At 41.9% G+C, this 17,898-nt stretch overlaps 1 protein-coding gene across 3 annotated transcripts in view; it reads right to left on the minus strand.

Moving 5' to 3' along the window:
- Positions 1 to 17,898, minus strand: part of USP24 (ubiquitin specific peptidase 24) — a 141,259-nt gene that overhangs the window by 25,615 nt on the left and 97,746 nt on the right. For all 3 annotated transcript variants that reach the window (XM_045477530.1, XM_045477531.1, XM_045477532.1), the window contains exons 42-55: positions 17,106 to 17,250; positions 14,868 to 14,987; positions 13,479 to 13,604; positions 11,853 to 11,951; positions 10,880 to 10,962; positions 9,399 to 9,540; positions 9,054 to 9,173; positions 8,511 to 8,731; positions 8,001 to 8,125; positions 6,533 to 6,674; positions 5,703 to 5,853; positions 4,379 to 4,474; positions 3,621 to 3,724; positions 1,936 to 2,049 (exon numbers count right to left, since the gene is read on the minus strand). In XM_045477530.1, the coding sequence (XP_045333486.1) occupies positions 1,936 to 2,049; positions 3,621 to 3,724; positions 4,379 to 4,474; positions 5,703 to 5,853; positions 6,533 to 6,674; positions 8,001 to 8,125; positions 8,511 to 8,731; positions 9,054 to 9,173; positions 9,399 to 9,540; positions 10,880 to 10,962; positions 11,853 to 11,951; positions 13,479 to 13,604; positions 14,868 to 14,987; positions 17,106 to 17,250 (1,788 nt within the window). The remainder of the gene's footprint in view (positions 1 to 1,935; positions 2,050 to 3,620; positions 3,725 to 4,378; positions 4,475 to 5,702; positions 5,854 to 6,532; positions 6,675 to 8,000; positions 8,126 to 8,510; positions 8,732 to 9,053; positions 9,174 to 9,398; positions 9,541 to 10,879; positions 10,963 to 11,852; positions 11,952 to 13,478; positions 13,605 to 14,867; positions 14,988 to 17,105; positions 17,251 to 17,898) is intronic.

Genomic DNA, 17,898 nt, shown 5'->3' on the forward strand with positions numbered 1-17,898 from the left:
TGGGAAGAGACTTTGGAATTACACTGGACAAACGGGAAAGTTCATCTCAGTGCAAACTCCACAGGGCCAGGCACACGTAACACTTCACATGAATGGTTACTTGCTCTCTCTCCGTGTGTTATGTGCGCGTGTGAATACACGCACGCACGCACCCACAAACAGCGGAGTGCTTACTATGTGCCAGGCTCTTTGTGTACAGTAGGGAACCAAACACGCTTAACTTCTGCCCTCAAGAAGCCAGAGTTTAGTGAGGAGATAGGTACAACAGCAGAGCAGACCAATCGTATATTGGCTTTAGACAGGGTCATCTGAAGGGAATGGCTTCTCTGACATCTCAAGCGTAAGATGCAGGACTGGATGGGGGAACATCCCAGATAGAGGCAATAAAGGTACAAGGGTCTTTAGGCAGGAAAGTAAGCTGAGCGTGTCGAAGGAATCAACAAACCCGTGTGAGGAAACTGAAGTGAGACCACATGCAAGGCCTTGCGGGTTACGTAAAGGCTGTGGATTTTATTAGGAGTCTGACAGGGATCCACTGAAGAATTTTCAAGCAGAGAAGTAATGTGATCCAGTTTGTTTCAAAAAACCACTTTTGTTGCTGTATGAGGTAGCTTAGAGAAAGAAGTGGAGACATCAAGTAGGCAAATGAGTGTCTGGAGCTCAGACCTAGAGATGAAAGGAATATGGGATCAAGAGTTTCGATTCGCTAACATGCCACCAGACTGTGAGCTCCCTGTGAAACGAGCTTGTATTTCTGAATTCTCTGTTGTCTGTTCGAGCTGAGAGATACCAGAGCATATCCGCATGCTGACAGAAGTACTCTGTAGAAAATTCTAGAAGGTAAAGATGCAGGAGTAAGAGCCGATAAAGGGTTTGCTCATGTAGACATTCATTTTGAGAGGAGACAGGACACTCCCCCACAGTAACAGGAGAAAAGATGATGAGAACAGGCTCCGACGTGCTGGGGATAGAGGCCTGCTCATTTGTGACTCGTATATTCTCAGTGAAGTCCGAGGCAAGGTCCTTAGCTGGAGGTGGGGTGTGCTAACATGGCAGGCATGAGGGGTGAGGAGATGAAGGAGGGGCCCACTGAGATCACAGAGCCTGTGCGTAAGTACTGTACTCCCCAAGGACAAGAGAAACTGGCCCAAGGATGACTGGGAGTACAGGCTAAACATCCACAGTGACTGGAGCATCTAGACTTTTCACCAGAAAAAGCTAATTATTTTTGGGGCGCCTGGGTGGCGCAGTCGGTTAAGCGTCCGACTTCAGCCAGGTCACGATCTCGCGGTCCGTGAGTTCGAGCCCCGCGTCGGGCTCTGGGCTGATGGCTCAGAGCCTGGGGCCTGTTTCCGATTCTGTGTCTCCCTCTCTCTCTGCCCCTCCCCCGTTCATGCTCTCTCTCTGTCTCAAAAATAAATAAACGTTAAAAAAAAAAAGCTAATTATTTTTTATTACAGGTATGTATGTAGGTAAATGTACTACCATAGGTATTATACTAGTAGTAAGTTTTTGAAAAATAGTAGAATCCAAACATAGCTAGATGCTATGCAGTAACCGGGCATTGCTGACCTCTCCACCTTGCCACCAGACTGTGAGTCCCTGAGGGAGGGGACGCATCTTCTGGAATCTCCTGAGCCACAGCAGGAGTTCAGGCCATGCTTGCCTGTGACCGTGTGCCTATGTGCACACATGCTTTCCTTGCGCTCACGGAACACTCGTCTGAGTCTAGTCCATCAGAGACGGTTTTACGAAAGAACGATTTTAGAGTGAACTGAACAGTTCCTCATGCTTCTAGGGAAAAAAGTCCAAAACTGACGCCAATCGGAAAAGCAATTTCAAGTAGAAATAAAAATAGTCACAAGAAATTGCAGCTCTAAATCACTAGAAGAGACACAGATTTCTTTTAATTAATTAAAAGATCTTGACACTTACTTTATTAATTCTCGTCCTTCAGAACTAATAAAATATTCAACGAGCCACTGACAAGCATCAAAACTTTTGGAAAGTAATGCTTCAATAGTGGCAATCCATTCTTCAGTATCAACCCTTTAAAAAAAGCAAAGACAGAGATGTAAGGAGTACGACCCCCGCAAATAACCCCATGGAGTGTCACCTTGGTTTTAGTTAACCTATTTTTGGGGGAGGTTGGGTAGAGGGTAAGTTGAATACCCAATGACCGCTGACTAACATGGCTTCATGCACCCCGGAAGCCAGTGCTTTGCATTTTTTGGTATTTGTGATGTGATTCGCCTATCCCTGTCCCTCCTCCCCACAAAAATGTGTAAAGAAGCTTAAGTCTTAGAGTTTAACTTTTATCTTTTGCATCTTCTTCAGACAGTTTTAATTGGGAAAAACGTCTGCCCTGCAGCATTTTGTTTTGCTTCACTGATCGACATTCACAAAATGCCCACCTTCAAAATAGGTTATTACATCAACATTTTTATACTTCATTGCTATAATTATTAATATCCTGTTTTATGGAAGAAAAACATTTGGGCAGACAATGAGGTATAATGACTAAATTGCCCATGACCTCACGTAACACCCCTCCACTCTCTCCAGCCCCAAAATGGTAAATATAAACAAAATGGAAACAGTCTCCCATGTACCAACAGCTCAAGCCAACTTCACGAACAAAAGGAATGCAATTCCTTAGTTAGTCCTATGCCAGACATTTAAAGAAAGGAACATAGTAGTCCTTCTTTTCCAACTGAAGAATAAAGATCAGTATCATTTAATATATCTTAATTACACATGAAAATGAAGTTGCCATTATATCTGTTTCTTCTCCAGTGTTTTTCGATTGCAGAGTCTTTCTAAAAAACCTGCCCATACGTGGGAGAAGTGCACGGGACCGGCGAGAGAGAACAGACAGAACTGTCCCCATCTTCCGACTGTAGCTGCCTTCCTCGCCCGAGTCCCTCCTTGCTCCGGGTACCTCCTCCGGCCAGCGGGTAACTTACTCTTTGCCTCTCACCCGTTTATTCACAGACAGCTCTTCACCCAGCACCTACCATGTGTCGGGCACCTTCCAGGTGCTAAAGATAAAAACCAACGGTGGACAATAGGCCGGTCCAAATCTAGCGTGCCTCTGTGCATACTGCCCCCTGTTCAAAAACCCTTCATGGTTTCCCAGTGAACAAAGGCCCAGCTCCCCTCTGTGGCACTCACGACACTTGACGGGCTCCTTCAAAGCCCACAGGTGACCTCACTTCCAGTGAGTCCTTACATGTACGAGCACAACACTAGTCATTCATAGCTCTTCAGGCAAGTCTTATCCGTTACTCAGGTTTTCCCCTTTCACCTAGATTATTCCCTCTGTTTGTTTTTGCCTTTCAAAATTCTCTGAGAACGCCAATGTCTTTAACACCTACCCAATCCCCATATTTGGATAGGACTTTGTCCAGTTCCCAAAGACGTACAGCATTTATGCCTTGCTTCTTCTGATTTATCCTTCCTATGAGATTAGAAATTCCTTAAAGATAGGAACCATGTCTTAGTCACCGGAATGTATTAGGTAGGTGCCTTCACAATGCTTTGAATTTATAAATTCAATTTTAATTGAATTAATGAGTGCCTTCTGTCACAACAGACTATCAAAACATGTCATTTCTTACCTGAGTTTTTTCTTTGTCCGTAGATAAGTTTGAAAAAGGAACTGAATTGCAAGCTGTAAGCTCACCTTTGCCATGCAAGGATAATATGGATGCTTTAATTTAGTCTGAGAGAGAGTGAAAAAACACAGCATTTTTCAAAGGCGTTTTATAGATTATTACATGTTATGAATTGAATAACTTATAATAAAGTTAAACACTAATAAGAAAAATCTAGCCAGCTTATTATAGAAAAAACGTTCCATTTAAATTTTTAAAAAGGTTAAGAAAAGACATCCTCTTCATTTTTTTATGAAGCCCTCTCAAAATAGAGCCTTTAGACCACAGGATGTTAAACACTGTCAACAGACTAAGAAAGTTTCTCCCTTATTGGCGAATCATAATCATGGTACTCAAGAAAAAGAAGTACTTGGAAGTTCGTCTTGAGTCTGAAGATGTCTGATGACAAACTGGGACAAATTAACCTCCACCGAGCCCAATATTCACCGACCTCGCCTCATGGCTATTCTCAGATATTCTTCATAAAATTAAAAAGCGCTTTAAAAAGCCAGTATGTGGACACCCGCACCCATTCACAATCCGCATTATATGTTCTGGGCACTGCCAGTATTTTAATATCACCCAGTAAGTGACATCATTTGCGGGAATGTTCTGGGCATCCAATCTGAATGCTAACAACCGAGGGCTGTCACTGAACGCTTGAGCTGACAGATTTCACTCTGCTTTCTTAGTCCTTCACTAACAAGCCAACTAGTACTTACAGCATTCAGTGACGCTAAAGACAAAACAAAACTGAAATAATCGCTACTGTATACATCTCTATTCTTCATAAACTTGAGGTTTTCATCTCTCACCATCTACAAAAGAAAATCAGTAATTATTTTTAAGAAACAGGGCAAAGTATTCAGCACGTGGAAGATTTTTAATGACACATTAGGTAGAAAGGGTTTTACATTAAGTTAGAAAAGTTCACAAAAACCCTTCTCTAGAGCTTTGAAATTTTAAACAGGGAGAGAGGAAAATCTTCCTTCAAATATAAGAAGCTGTAAGAAGGTGAATTATTATTCATCAAACCAAATACTTCTGGGAAATTTAGGAAAACCACCATATGAGGGACAAGTGAAGTCAAACCAGTTATTTTGGGTTGGAAGGGACAAACAGAGCTCTCCCAAGCACAACCAAATTCACGTTTTCCTTGTATCAGATGGCTTAAATCTTTCTCTCTTCACGAAACACTCCACAATTTTCTTAAATTCTCTGGTTCTGGCTAACTCAGCTTTGGATTACTTATGTATAAAGCCTGGACTGGGTAGTTGGACAGTTCCGAATTTAAATCCTGGTTCTGTGAACTGGTAGGTCATTTCTCCTTTCTTTTTTTAAAGTTTATTTTGAGAGAGAGACAGAGAGTGAGCGAGTGTGAGAGAGCACATGCGCGTGAGCCAGGACAGGGACAGAGAAAGAGGAAGAGAGAGAATCCCAAGCAGGCTCCGTGCTGTCAGCGCAGAGCCCGACACGGGGTTCAATCTCACGAACTGTGAGATCATGACCTGAGCTGAAATCAAGAGTCAGACGCTCAACTGAGTGAGCCACCCAGGAGCCTCACATTTCTCCTTTTGTGACCTCAGTTTTTCCATCTGAAAAATGGGAATAAAACCTCCTACTTCACAAGAGTTTTTAAGAATTAAGGATTTGTTTAAAGCACGTGGCGCAGAGCAGATATTCAATAATTGGTGGTTATCACTGTCATACTGGTTTTACCCAAAGATACTGAACCCTAACTTCTTTTCCTCTCCAGACGGTAAGTTAGTTTCAGCGGCGTTTGTCTCTACCGGCCACTCCCTCCCACTTGTGTATCCGTGGCAACCCCCAGCCACATAGCAGGCCAGTGACAGTGCCGGCCCCCTTGAGTCTGTGGACACCTCTGTGACCTGTTATAAAAGACTCGTGAGATGAGGTGGGTTGGATGAGGCACGCAAGGTCCAACCAAGTCCACAAGGAGGCCGGCAGGAGTACTTCCGGACCTACGGGGCAGATTTGGACTTTTATGTGATTTTTCTCCCTTAGAATTTCTTACATGGGTCTTACCTGGTATATTCGAGCAGGCATTTTCTCCACAAATAGCCCTTTCTTCTCACCTTTTTTAACCAGCTTGGTTAGAATAGAGAGCCGGTCATTGTTAGGCCTATGGGGCCGAGGGGAGGACTGAGGTGAAATTTCCGGTGAGGACGGCGCTGACCTAAGGACAGAATCAGAAAACCGTGTGGTGTAAAGCGGCTGCCGTTTTAGCACTTACCACAACCTGACACACTTACGTACACAGGGTACGAGGCTTAACAATAAACTGCGTACTTTACCGATCCAATATATTTAAATGCAAATTCACAAACAAGACGACCTTAAAAAAAACCCACAGTGCTGGCAAAGTGCCACACTTTTGACTATAAAGTGTATTCCATAAATGCTGAGATTGGAAAAAAATCTCGATTCTAGAACGAAATAGTTTACGTGCTTTTTTTTTTTTTTTTTTTTTTTAAATATTTTGAATGTTTATTTTTGAAAGCGGAGAGAGAGGGGGGCAGAGGATCTGAAACAGGCTCTGTGCTGTCAGCAGAGAGCCTGATGCAGGGCTCGAACTCATGAACCGTGAGATCATGACCTGAGCCAGAGTTGGACACTCGGCTGACTGATCCACCCAGGTGCCCCTACGTGCATGTTCTAAATACGAAATAACTTCTGCCAAGGAAATAATAAAAAGGTGGCCATAAGAAAAGGGGTAATGAGATTTACTCACTTTCTTTTTAGAATTTCTCTCTAGTTTGTTTAACAAGTTACCTGTAAATCCTAAACACTGTACTCAAGATTACAATGACCACGTACTGAAATCACACAGCAAACTATGTGAAAGAGAAACTCACAGAGAGAGATCCTCAGCTTCCTGCCGTACCACACTGACTCGACTCTTCTTTGGTAATACTGGGGAGTTTTGATCAGAGACCCTTTGGTAGAAGAGCATATAGGCATTCCAGTATCTTCGGCGAACATCTGTATACGGGTTTGCTTTAGAACAAGACATGAAGGAAGAAGCCTTTGTAAATAGAATAAAGAAGGTTTCTTGTCTCGACAATCCAAAAGAAAGGCTCATGAATCCAGCAAATGTTTACAAAACTTGAATGCAAAGTGTAAGTAAAGTGTGTGTCCTTGTACCATAATGCTTGGAAGGTGACACAGAAGACCCGTAAGGAAGCTGTACAAAGATGGGGTAAAGAAGATAAACATTCCTAGGCGAGTCTAGATTTAAACGAAAGGCAAGGAACACTTAAAAAGAAGTTCTGCGGCACAGGATGGGATTATAATTGCCTCACTTAGCCATTTTTGCATAGAACAACCAAATCTAGGTAAGTTTTGGCAACGGTACTGGATTTAACCATTAAAGGTTACTATTATTAGACACAGGACTACCATGGCATGGCATCAAAATCTGACACAGAATATTTCATTTTAATTTTTAACTGAAGCATAGTTGACATGTTAGCTGTAGGTAGCCAACATAGTGTTTTGACAATTATACACGCTACGAAATGCTCACCAAGATAAATATATCACCATCTGTTGCCATACAGCTTTGTGACGATATTACTGACTCGATTTCCTAGGCTTACTTTCCATCCTTGTGACTTACTTATATTCTAATTAGAAGTCTGTACCTCTTACTTCCTTCACCTGTTTCTCTTATTTCCTTCTGACCCAAATACAGGCAGAGAATTTTAAATGCCCCTAAAATATTGCAAAATCAGGTTTCAGAAATGCTAAGATCTCTACAAAATGTCCCCCTCCCCGCCCCCATGGCAAATTCTGATTGGATTCTGTGATGTCCTTTTCCTCATAGTTTTTCTTCGGGGGGGGGGGGGGGGGCAGTGGCTGTGGAGAGAAGGACTGCCACGCTACATAATAAATACGGTTTCAAAAACAGGCGTTCAAGGGGTCTTGTCTAATTCATCGTGCCTCTCTGAAAGTAAAAAGGAAATGTGAGAAGTTTAGCAGACAACTACTTCCTCTGAAACAATTTTTAAGGCTGAAATTCTGTGTTCGTTAGTTTCTCTCTGATATTCGTTTCTTCCTCTTCCTCTATCACCTGTCCCCCCAGTGCCGCTGCAAGGAATTATTTTAAAAAACGTTCTGTAAGCAGCTTAAACATTTCCACTCTGCCTATCTATGAGTTTGTGGATCTATACAGCCTGAAAAGTGGTATGTAAAAAGAATAAAATTACATTTTTATGTAAAGAATACTGCTTCCAATTTGATAGAAAACCGTAAGTTAAAAAACAAACAAACAAACAAACAAACAAACAAACTAATGTGAAACATCCACTTGTAAATACTTACTTTGATCATAAACTTTTGGTCTATATTCTCCTCCAAAGCATTCGTACTCCAGGGTCTCATCATTTAGGTCAAATTCTTCTATGACTGTGTCATTAAACTTGTACCATTTTCCTTTTCCACACCCCCTGAAGCCCACAGGGAGACAAATGTTATAAGATGGAAACCCAACATCCCCCTCCCCAGCCTTTATCTCTATGTATTGTCTACAAATAGAGCAGATGACTCTATTTGGGTATTTTCAAATGGACAACCCTTAAATTTCTAAAACAACTTTTCAAACCAAAGAGGTAAAAACTGTTATACTAAGTTTTAAAAATCCAATATGAAATACGACCAAAGAGCAATGCAAAAGCTTCTTTGCACTACACTCATAAGCACGGATGATAAAGTAGGGCAGGGAGAGCAAGGGAGAGGCACAGGAGGGCAGGGGGAGTGGAGGAGAGAGACAGGAAGTGGGTGTGGAGGCACGACTACTGGAAGGCAGGGGGAGGGACCGCGTGAGACCCCTACCGTCGGTCCTTAATGAAGGAATAGTAGTGACCCGCATGTGCCTGCCCACTGTGGACGATGACACCGACAAGTTCATAGTTTTCCGTGAGGGCAACTTTTTTTCGTGGGGATCCTCCACCTCCCTGGTCCATACTTCGCCCATTTTCACCAACTTCAGAAGACGAATCCTGGCGAGCCATTCCTGAAACTGTGTAGGGCTCCATGTTTAGCATCCAGGGAAACTATTTAAAAGCAAACGGACAACATTAGTGTTGATGAGTAACATCCACGGCAATACCCAATTAAGTCAGATTCCAAAAAGAGGGATGTTTTCCTGGTTCTAGCTAGGATTACCTCCCCTCTATCACCAGGTAGGAGGGTTGTTTACGGATCTGCCTGTCCATGGGCAGCAGTTGCTTAAGACAAGGGGCTGTGTACCCCTCAGAATGCTGAGACCATAGCCTTTCACAGTGGGGATGAAAGTTAAAAATATAAAAAGTAAACAGCGGAAAAGAAAGTGAGGTAACGGTTGTAAGACATTTCAGGGAAAAAAAAATAAGTTACCCTTATCTGTTCGTCATATTTAATGGAGCGTCCACTCTCCCAGTCAAATCCAAATCTCATTAGGTGAATTACCAAGACGCTAGGTAAAGACTTAATGCAGGTCCTTTTCACAGTTATTCTCTAAAGAAAAGCAAAACCCAATTACCTCCACGGAGCAAAGAAAACAGCAACGTCATACAAAGGTCACAGATTTTCACAGGCCTTTCCCGCCCATGTGAAAACAGGGAAAGACACAATTTAATGGAAGCAACAATTGGAGCTTAATATTGTTCCTACATAAAACATAAAGACAAACTAAATGAGTAACAGATTGATCTTGTTTTTCAAAAAAGGCAAGTGTCATACCTTTTCTTTACACTTTTCGCAGTAATATGCATTACTTCCTTCTAGAACTTCTCCTCTAACAAACTGGTCCAAAGAAATTTCCAAGCTCTGACAAGAAGTAACTCCAAGATTGAGGGCCATGAAAGCTTCCTCACGCTCATATCTGATTAGCAAATCACAGAAAAAACATAATCAACCATGGAATTTAAATAAAGATCTTGACACTACCACAGTAGCAGAGACTGAACACAGGTCTACATTCATGATCAGTGAAATTAACACGTGCCATCCCTCATCCTTTTAAAGGTACACTGCCAAATACAAATACCAGTTTTTGGCAATTCAAAATCACTTAACAATTAGGAATTTCAACGAAGAAATTTTAGAAATGGAAACCAAAGAAACTTAACTCAATAAACCTTCATAGGTCCACGGAGACAGATCTGCCAGTCTGTCAACAAATGCAAGATTCACAACACACTAGAAGCACTATTTAAAAAGGACGACGACTGGGGCGCCTGGGTGGCTCAGTCGGTTAAGTGTCTGACTCGACTTCAGCTCAGGTCATGATCTCATGGTTTGTGGGATCGAGCCCCCATCAGGCTCTGTACTGGCAGCGTGGAGCCTCCTTGGGATTCTCTCTGTCCCTCTCCCACTCACACATACACTCTCTTCGTCTCTCTTTCACAAGAAACTTAAAAAAAAATACTGTTAAAAAACTAAAAAATAAAAATAGAAAGGACAACGATCATGTACATTACGACTGTAGCCAATTAGCAATTTCCATGTTTTTACCTTAATACTGAATCCTTTTTCTACTATAAAAATATTGCTTCCAAATTTGATTTCTGGATCAGGATAACCCTGAGAATACGTATTTTCCTGTTTGAGGATTTGTGACTTCCTATGGAAATCCACATACTTACAAATGAAACTTAAAGCATTCTTAAAGCTTTGCCTTAAATACATGAGTAGGAAATCTGCTTGCATCATGATTTACTGAATACTAAGCATGGCGATGCTCATGAGCCTGAATATTATAGAACTTGGCTGAATAAAAATATATCAATAAATTGTTACAGTAGCTTATGGAATAAAAATACTATTAAAAAAGATACTAGCTGGGGCACCTGGGTGGCTCAGTCGGTTAAGTGTCTGACTCTTAATTTCAGTTCGGGTCACGATCTCCTGGTTCATGAGTTAGAGCCCCCACATCGGGGTCGGTACTGACAGCACAGAACCTGCTTGGGATTCTCTCTTCCTCTCTTTCTGCTCCTCCCCGGTTCGTTCTCTCTCTCTCTCTCTCTCTCTCTCTCTCTCTCTCTCCCTCCCTCCCTCAAAATAAATAATCATTAAAAAGATTAACAGCTGAGATTTTCATATATTGTCATTTTAGCCAAGTGAAATACGGATGAAAATGAATGAATAACGTGCTACCTGTTAAGAGAAAAAAAATAAAAACAATGATGACATTTTTTGATGTCCGTGGTAACTTCACTAACCTGTGAGGACAGTCTTTACAGATCTTCTGATCAGAATAGATGCCCTGGAAAGTATTCTTAAAAATCTGGTCTCTCCCCATTTTCTGTTGGAATCAAAAGTTAGAATTTTAGCTGATGCCCCTACAATTTCTAGGTCACTTAGATAGAATTTTATTTAGACCTAAGCTAAAGCAGATTTCAACTTAACAGCTAAAATAAAAAGAGTCATGATGGTAGTTTAAGTTGGGAATGAATAGGAGGCTTATAACCCATTTGGGCCCACTGGCTATTAGAAGAGCCTGAACAGCCGGCAAAGGAAGAGGGGAGGGGCCAGTCACAGCTGGTGACAAGAAAAGCTTGTCATTTCCGTGACGATTCCGAACTCTTCTCCCCACGCCGCAACAACCAAGTTAGTAGCAACTCTTCACAATCTTTTCTTCCTTGTGGATAAAATGCTATCAATTCCTAAGTTATTTGAAAAAGGACATCCTGACTTGTGCCTACTAAGGAGAAGAGGGACAGCTAATGGCAGTGATGGAGGACGCCCTATAACTAGAAGGCAGCACCACTTAGGAAGTTTGTCACACGTTACACTGGGTGGGGGCAGGAAGCTTTGGGCTCAAACATCACCACAAATAACTTTTTAATCTGGCCCTCTGGCTGAGTTGGGCTGCTATGCACAGGGCCGTCAGGTCACTGGCGAGGGCAGCACTCCTGAGGTCAGGCAACCTCTGGCAGAGCACGTGGACACAAATGGTTACTGTGGAGAACAGATTAAGAATGACATACTTCTCCATCAAGTGTTGGAGGAATTAAGAAGAGAAGTCCATCATTCAGGGATCTGTGTCTGTTTTGATGTTCAAACCCGGAGGAAATGAATTACAGGTGGGGTGTTCCAGATGACCACTTTCTGATCTGTAGGTTTCACAGTCATCCCAAATCCTGCAACTCTGCTCTCGTACTACAGTTTGAGGGAAAGTGAGATGTTCTCTACCTTGAGATATTCGTCCATCTGATCAATAAGACTAGTGAAGAATTCATATGCATCCTGCTGCTCTCTCACATAAAGTTCTTTGTTCCACATCTTGAAAATCTGTGCAAGACAAGAATTAAATATATTGCTAAAGGAAAAGCAGCAATCTCTGAATACATTAGAACACGGATGTGAAAGAGCACTCAAATGCTTCTAAAAACCAAGTTCACTAATAGGACATTAGACACTTGTCCTGAAGTGAGATGAGCTTGGTTATCTATGCTTTTCCCTGGCTTCTGTGTAACCGAAACAAGTCTGGGAAACCATACCGGCTGGGACCTGAGGCCACAGAACAGTTTCTGTCTTAGAACTTTCCAAACTATAGGGGAAAATACAAGGTACTCCTCCCGTGAAACAGAGTAGAGCAATGTTACAAAGTAATGTTCCTTACCTCTTGCACTGCTGGTGGGAATTTAAACTGGTGCAGCTACTCTGGAGAACAGTATGGAGATTGCTCAAAAAATTAAAAATAGAACTACCCTATAACCCAGGAATTGCACTACTAGGTATTTGCCCAAATGATATAAAAATACAGATTCAAAGGGGCACATGCACCCCAATGTTCACAGCAGCAATATTAACAATAGCCAAACTATGGCAAGAGCCCAAAAGAGCACAGTGACTGATGAATGGATAAAGAGGTGATATCTCTGTGTGTGTGTGTGTGTGTGTGTGTGTGTGTATACATTTATACAGCCATCGAAAAGAATGAAATCTTGTCATCTGCAATGACGTGGATGAAGCTAGAATGTACCATGCTAAGCAAAATAAGTCAATCAGAGAAAGACAAGTAGCGTATGATTTCACTCTTAGGTAAAATTTAAGAGGGCCGCCCGGGTGGCTCAGTCAGTTAAGCATCTGACTCTTGATTTGGGCTCAGGTCATGATCTCACAGTTTGTGAGACAGAGCCCCAAATCGGTTCTGCGTGGAAAATGGAGCCTACTTAAGATTCTCTCTCTCTCTGCCCCTCCCCTGCTCATGCTGCTCCCTCTTTTTCTCTCTCTCAGAAAATAAACAAATAAATAAATAAATAAAATTTAAGAAACAAAACAGATAAACATATGGGAAGGGGGTGGGGAGAGGAGAGAGGGAAACAAACCATATGAGACTCTTAAAGATAGAGAACAAACTGAGCGTTGATGGAGGGAGGTGGGCGGGGGATGGGCTGGATGGGTGATGAGTACTAAGGAGGACACTGGCTGGGATGAGAACTGGGTGTTGAATGTAAGAGGTAAACCACTGAATTCTACGCCTGAAACCAATATTGCGCTGTACGTTCACTAACTAAAATTTACGGTAAACAAAAAAAGAATAAAAAAATATTTAGAACATTAATGTCAACAAATATCCAAAGAATCAGAACAAGAATCATGAGAAACATTCAAAATTGTTAAGATTAGCAAATCCCTAGAAATTATAAATGACTTTTCTTAATATTCTAATCATCTGAAATCAAATATCGATCTTAAGAAGAATGGTACAGCCCATTCTTCTATAGGTTCTTGGCAACGGGATTAGTCTGGAGTTAATAAAGACAGAAACAATTATCACTAGATCTAACTATCTGAAGTGACTGAGTGAAATACCTTCCAGAAGTTCTCAGGTACGTAATACTGCAGCTTGCTTTCCATCAAATGCCCAAAGAGAGACTGCACCTGGTAGAATACGCTGTCATCTGGATTGTCTGTGTCATCATCTACTGAAAGTAACGACTGGAAAGAAACGCAATGCATTAAGCTAGAAGTAGTTCCCTGCTCCACTGGAAACACGGACATATGCACAGGTACTTCCCACCTTGCTTTCACAGCGCTACGTATGTCTGAGCGTGGCTACAACTCTCAGTATGTTTAGCCTCCATACTTCCTAGCTGGTGGAAACGTGAACAAATCATTTCTTTGAGCCTGTTTGATTACGAAAAGCTAGAATGAGGAATACCAGTTATCTCTATGAGAGGTTAAACGTGCCATGATACACGGAGATATTCTCAACACTACTGACTGCGATATCACAAGCTTCTACTATACGTTGACCCTTGCGCGTGGGTTTGAACTGTGTGGGCCCACTTACACATGGATTTTTTTGTGATAAATACAGTACAGTATTATAAATATATTTTCTCTTCTGTGGCTTACTCTACTGTAAGAATATGTAATACATATTGCATTATATTATGCATATATACATATAACGTACAAAAATCTGTGTTAACTGTCCAGTCAACAGTAGAATATTAGTGGTTAATATCAGCGGGGAGTCAAAAGTTACGTGTGGATTTTTGACTGCATGAGGGGGGTGGTCAGCGCTCCTGACCCCTATATGTTGTTCAAGAGTCAACTGAACTCTTATAAAACACTGATGACAGACCCTAAATTTTTCTAAAATACTAAAAATATTAGTAATGTTATAGAACAGAATTTGACAGTAACTTAGTTCAAAAATCCCATTTGGTCAAGTCTAGCTGTCAAACAGGCAGCATATTCCCTCAGCAGATTTATAAAAACATGTGACTGTGGGGGCACCTGGGTGGCTCAGTTGAGCGTCTGACTGCAGCTCAGGTCATGATCTCACAGCTTGGGGGTTTGAGTCCCGCGTCGGGCTCTGGGCTGACAGCTCAGAGCCTGGAGCCTGCTTCGGATTCTGTGTCTCCCCCCCCCCCCCCCCCCCTCTACCCCTCCCCTGCTCATGCTCTCTCAAAAATACATAAACATTAAAAAAAAAAATTAAAAAAAACCCCCAAACATGCGACTGTAAACAATGTGTTCAGATGTGCACAGATTTCAGAAGTGACTGAAGAATCCCTAGTGATGTCTAGATTTTTAGTAAACCCAAAATGCAATATATAAATTATATTTTTGACTGCATGGTGGTGGTCAGTGCTCCTGACCCCTATATGTTGCAATATATGAATACGGGACCATTTTCAGCCACTGCACGCTTTATCTGTCATACCAAACAGGAAAGAAGAAAGCAATCACCTCAGGCAGACCAGGCTGCATATACAGTTGCTGGAAGACTGCATTCATGTAACACGTAGCGCCGCCATTCCTCAGCCCCACAAACCCTGAGCTGGACCTGCTATCCACAGGGGGAAGATACTAGAAGAGAGAGGAGTAGGAACAGTAGAGAGAGAATTAGTGTATCTGTCACCAGCCCATTTTCACCATGGTTATCTGAGATGTCTGAGAGGGAAAAGAGATATACCCACAGATTTATCCATCCAGTGGCTTAGGAGTCATGCTAACAAAACCCATGTTCTGGAAGTACCTCCGCAGATGCTAATAATACTAATACCTCAACGCTCCTTTTCCATTCATAAAGTACCTAACGCGTCATGTTTGTTTGTTTGCCCATCTAGTAGTCACGCATTCTGTCACTTGATTACCATTCAACAAACATTTATTAAGAACCTACTGGGTGCCAGCACCGTGCCAGGCATAATGTCTCGAGGAGCTCACGGCCTGCTCGATTACAGAGACATCAAGCAAGTAAACAGATCTACTTACAAACCGAGGTAGCACTCTGCACAAATGGAATAGGGTTCTATGCAGTGTTTACTCTGTAGATTCTTGACCAATCTGGATGGTCAAGGAAGCCTCATATTCCCTCCCTTCCTTTTTAAGGAAGTAAGCTTCTTCTGCGGAACCACTGCTAATCAGCATACAGTTAAAGGAACAGGTAAATACGCTAGCATTTCACTTAAAGATGCTTTGTCCTAACACAGATCCCATTACAATGCTTTTCTGGCTAGAAATAACCTAGAAAAGTCTTCCTGGATAAAGTTGAACACGGCACTTCTCAAAGTAGAAATGGATAGGACACACCTTGAAATGCCACTTAAGCAGAATCTTGGTTCTAATGCCATGCCCAGAATCACCCGTTCTGCATATATATTAAGCACCTGCATCCATATCGTAACTAACCCACAAAACCCTGCAGGTGTTTTAAACCTCAAGGAATTGCTAAATATTATATATTTTCCACTTACATTTGACATACGCGTAGAGCAGGGTGATTTCTAAGATCTAATCAATATGGTAATGTATTTGTGGAGTCCAAAGCACAGATTTTTAAAAAGTTACAAGAAAAAGTCGTTCACAACAGTGCTAAAAAATAAGTATTTACATGAGAAAAATGTTTTCTCCCTTATGTGGTGACATAATCCCTGACTTATGAAAAAAATAAAATTTCCATTTAAATCTGTCAAATAAACTATGTAAAACTAAAGCACACGTTTTATAAACTAAATGTTTTGATACGAAAACAGTTTCCAGTTTACACGCTCGCATTTCATTGTGCAAGTGCTATTTTCTCTGTCTACAACACCTTCCTTTCCTGCCTAACCTGTATGCCGCACACGACTCAGCTCAGCTGTCCGAAGGGGTAGGCCCGGCTCCGCAAGGTCCGTGGAGAACACAAAAGCGGCTCTCAAAGCTCTCAAAGCGTCCTCCGGCTCCTGGTCTGCTGCTCCCCTCCTGTAGTTCCCAATGGATACTAAGCCCCTGCTTGGCTCCACAGCTCCGCCCACGTCCTTCTCATTGTGGAATCACCTTCCCACCAGCTTGTGAAGCGTTGGAGTTCTCTTTCCAGCTTCATCCTTTCTAAGACGCCTTCTAAGACGCCGCCGTCTGGTGGTAGAGTGCCCCTCTGCGAGGAGAGCCTTCAGGACATGACCCGGATCTTCCAACCGATCACATTATATTGAAATTATCTGCCTGCGGGTCGGGTCTGTCTCCTCCACTCGACACCGACTTTCTTGAGGGCTGGAATCCTGTCTGCATTTTTGAGCTCCAAAAGCCCAACACACCTATTAGTGCATTCTAAACTCCATAAATCTTAGCTGAATTTAAATGAATGTAGACTGCACTGTGACAGAGCCAACGTTCGAGCATGTATCTCCGTGGCCTGGCCCTGTACCACGCGCGGTTACTCAAAGCATAGGCTGAAATGCTACTTCTTACCGAGAGTAATTATCAAGTGACTTAAAAATGTCTTCTCTTTAATTAGTAAAAAGGGTTATCATTGAGCAATACAGTATTACCATGGTATGAAGTAATTTAGTAGATTATGCTTGATTAGAGTATGGGAACATGATAAGCAAAAGAATACTACTGACTTTCTTTGGGATTAGGGTAATGCAGACACAGGCTTTAAAGTTATACGTTTGATTGAGCATCCTAAAAAAATTCAAGTGTATCAAGGTCTAGGAAACTTACATCAAACTCCTTGGTGAGAGCAGGGTCAGGCTGATGATGCATGGAAAGCAGTTCTTTCGTGATAATTTGAAGATTTGCCGGGGAACTATCAGCCAGCATCACAAGGACTTCATAGGCTGCCAGTCGGCTATTCACTGTACTACACCTACAAACAAAAGACGCAAGTCAGTTCCAACAGTGAATAATCCACTTGAGTTGGTCATTAAACTCAATCAACATTTGAAATGAAAGTATCAGAGCCGCAATTCCTCAAACTGAGTTAATCAGGTCTGATGGCAGAGCTCTAGGAATCCAGCGGGAAGTGTTTACTTCAAGGAAGAGGCCATGAATACAGGAGGAATGGTTATGGTTAAGAGCTACATATCTTCTTGGCCTGACAAAGTAGCGAAATGTCTCACTTAGGAGTCCAGAGTATTTTTATCTAAGGTTTGGATCAGCAAAAATGGAGGATAAAGAGTCTGAAACTTTTACCAAGGAAAACATGAGAATAACTCTCTCTCAAAGTAGGTAGCAAGGAAGCTTTTTGTAGACATTGTCCTGAAATTCAAATATCTAAATGGCAGGAAAAGAAAGCTATGTGGATCAGAAGAGATACCCGTAAATGTTTTTTATATGTGTCTGGTGATAAAAAATTCTTTGAGGACACTAATCAACTTCATCTTGCCGAGAAAACGGAGACAGAAATACGTGGTTTGCCAAATTAATTTGTTTCAAATGACAATAAAAGGTAACTAGCAGGCAGTCTGCAGGAAACCAAAGGCTTCTGATAATTGTTCACGTTTAGAAGAAATCA

This window comes from Leopardus geoffroyi, chromosome C1 (genome assembly GCF_018350155.1).
Source record: "Leopardus geoffroyi isolate Oge1 chromosome C1, O.geoffroyi_Oge1_pat1.0, whole genome shotgun sequence".
Classification (NCBI taxonomy): domain Eukaryota; kingdom Metazoa; phylum Chordata; class Mammalia; order Carnivora; family Felidae; genus Leopardus; species Leopardus geoffroyi.